Here is a 1,741-nt window from a genome sequence, read left to right as displayed (position 1 = left end):
GCCATGTGCGCTGCTCGGTGCACAGGTGCCGGCGCCCCGCTGCGCCGCCCGGCCCGGCCCGTCCCCTCCCTCCTTTGTTCTGCCTCGCAGCAGCCGCCGCCCCCCGCCCTCCTCCACCTTCCCCCGCCCGCCAAGCGCACGGGTCCGCTCCTGCCCGGCCCCGGCCCCCGCCCCAGCGGGCCAGGGGAGCAAGACAGCCGCTGATCTCAGCGCTTCAGCCCTGCCACCTCCCCCCGCCACCAGGCCGGTTTCCAGCCCAGCGATCACGCGCGCAGGGCCCGGCCCGGCCCGGGGGGCAGGGGCAGATTTGCACACGCCTGCTGGAGCGCGGGGTCCTGCCCTCGCCCGGCCGCCATCACCGCCCCTCTCCTCCCCGGGCACCCGGCGGGGGCCATCCGTCCCCGGGGCTCGGGGCTCTGCCCAGCCCGACCCCAGGCAGCCTCCGCCCTTCGGCCCGCTAACAAAGGCTGCCGGCTTACCGTGATGTGGGGGATGCTCTTCTTGCCCTGGTAAGACATGCTAGCTCCTGCGAGCCCCGCGGACACCCGCGACCAAGAGCCGCCGGGAAGGGACGGAGCACCCGTGAATGGAGCCCGCGGATCCCCGCCGGGAGGAAGGAGCCTCGGCAGAGCGAGCACCGTTTTTTTTCCCGGCTGCAATAAAACAGGGACGCGCCTCCCGGGGGAGCGGGCGAGAGCTCCTTCTACAGGCAGCAGCGGCGGCGCCCGCCCGGCTGCAGCGCGGAGCGGGATTCGCTCGGCTCAACCCAGGAAGCGCTTCCTTTTCCGCGCGCCCCCTCCCACCCCCTTCCCAGCCCATCAATCCATCTGTGGCCTCCAATACGAGCCTGGAAGATGCCGTGTTCCCCCACCCCTCCTCGCTCCCAAACGACAGCCACAAGCGCTGGAGACGGGAGATCGCTGGGCCCAAGCCCAGCGCCGCGTTGCCCTGGATGCCGCGGACAAAGCCGCCCCCGCGGCGGTCGCAGGCCAGTGTCACCCCCCGTGCGGCTCTCGGGCGCTTGGGGGGACGCGGCAAATCGGTGCTTGAAGCCTCCGTCTGCACCTGCTGGCAGCCCGCAAAGGAGCCGCACGAAGGCGGCCGTGCAACCCGGAGCCTGCAGCGCAGCGCCCTGCCGGGAGCCTGGGGAGGAAGAGCCGCGGCTCCGGGCAAAGGGCACAAAGGCGACTTGGAGACACGTCGTCCCCCTCCCGCCGGTGCCCCGCGGTGTGTGCCGGGGGGGGGAGTGGCAGCTCGTCTCCCGCAGCCCATTGTCACCCCCTGCCCCCCCGCTGAAGCCCTGCCCGCGGCGGGGGCACAGGGACGCGCCTCTGCGGGCTGCGCCGCCGCGCGGGGGATGAGTCAGCGGTGCAGGGAGGGTCGGAGCAGCGGCGGAGACTGATGGACGGGGAGGGGGAAGGGCGGACCGCACTGCAGCTGCTCGCCTGGGCTGCAGCCACTGCAGGAGGCAGCCCCCGGCCGGCGGGGACACACGCACACCCACACACGCACACTGCACCTGCAGAGCGCGAGGCCCCCGGGACTCTGTTCTGCACCTGCTTCGTGCTCGGAACAAAGGAGAAGTGGGAAGAAAAGGGGTAGGGCATTAAGGCTAGGGAAAAGCCGGGGGGTGACAAGGGACAGGCTGTTGTTTGTCGGGTGGGTGTGTGGAGGTGCGTACACACACATATACAGAGGAAGTGGGGGTGCAAGGCCCACTGGTCCCCAGAGAAAAGGGAAG

General features: G+C 71.6%; 1 protein-coding gene across 4 annotated transcripts in view; it reads right to left on the bottom strand.

Moving 5' to 3' along the window:
* Positions 1-1,741, bottom strand: part of CRMP1 (collapsin response mediator protein 1) — a 105,307-nt gene that overhangs the window by 91,539 nt on the left and 12,027 nt on the right. The window contains exon 1 of one of the 4 annotated variants that reach the window (XM_019526520.1): positions 480-714. The exons of the other annotated variants lie outside the window; for them this stretch is intronic. Within the exon in view, the coding sequence (XP_019382065.1) occupies positions 480-518 (39 nt within the window). The 5' untranslated portion in view covers positions 519-714. Of the gene's footprint in view, positions 1-479; positions 715-1,741 lie in introns of those variants that run through there. 4 annotated transcript variants of the gene reach the window in all.

This window comes from Gavialis gangeticus, unplaced genomic scaffold (genome assembly GCF_001723915.1).
Source record: "Gavialis gangeticus isolate Ggan-Ray unplaced genomic scaffold, GavGan_comp1, whole genome shotgun sequence".
In the NCBI taxonomy this organism is placed as follows: domain Eukaryota; kingdom Metazoa; phylum Chordata; order Crocodylia; family Gavialidae; genus Gavialis; species Gavialis gangeticus.
This window is presented reverse-complemented; position numbering and strand designations above follow the sequence as displayed.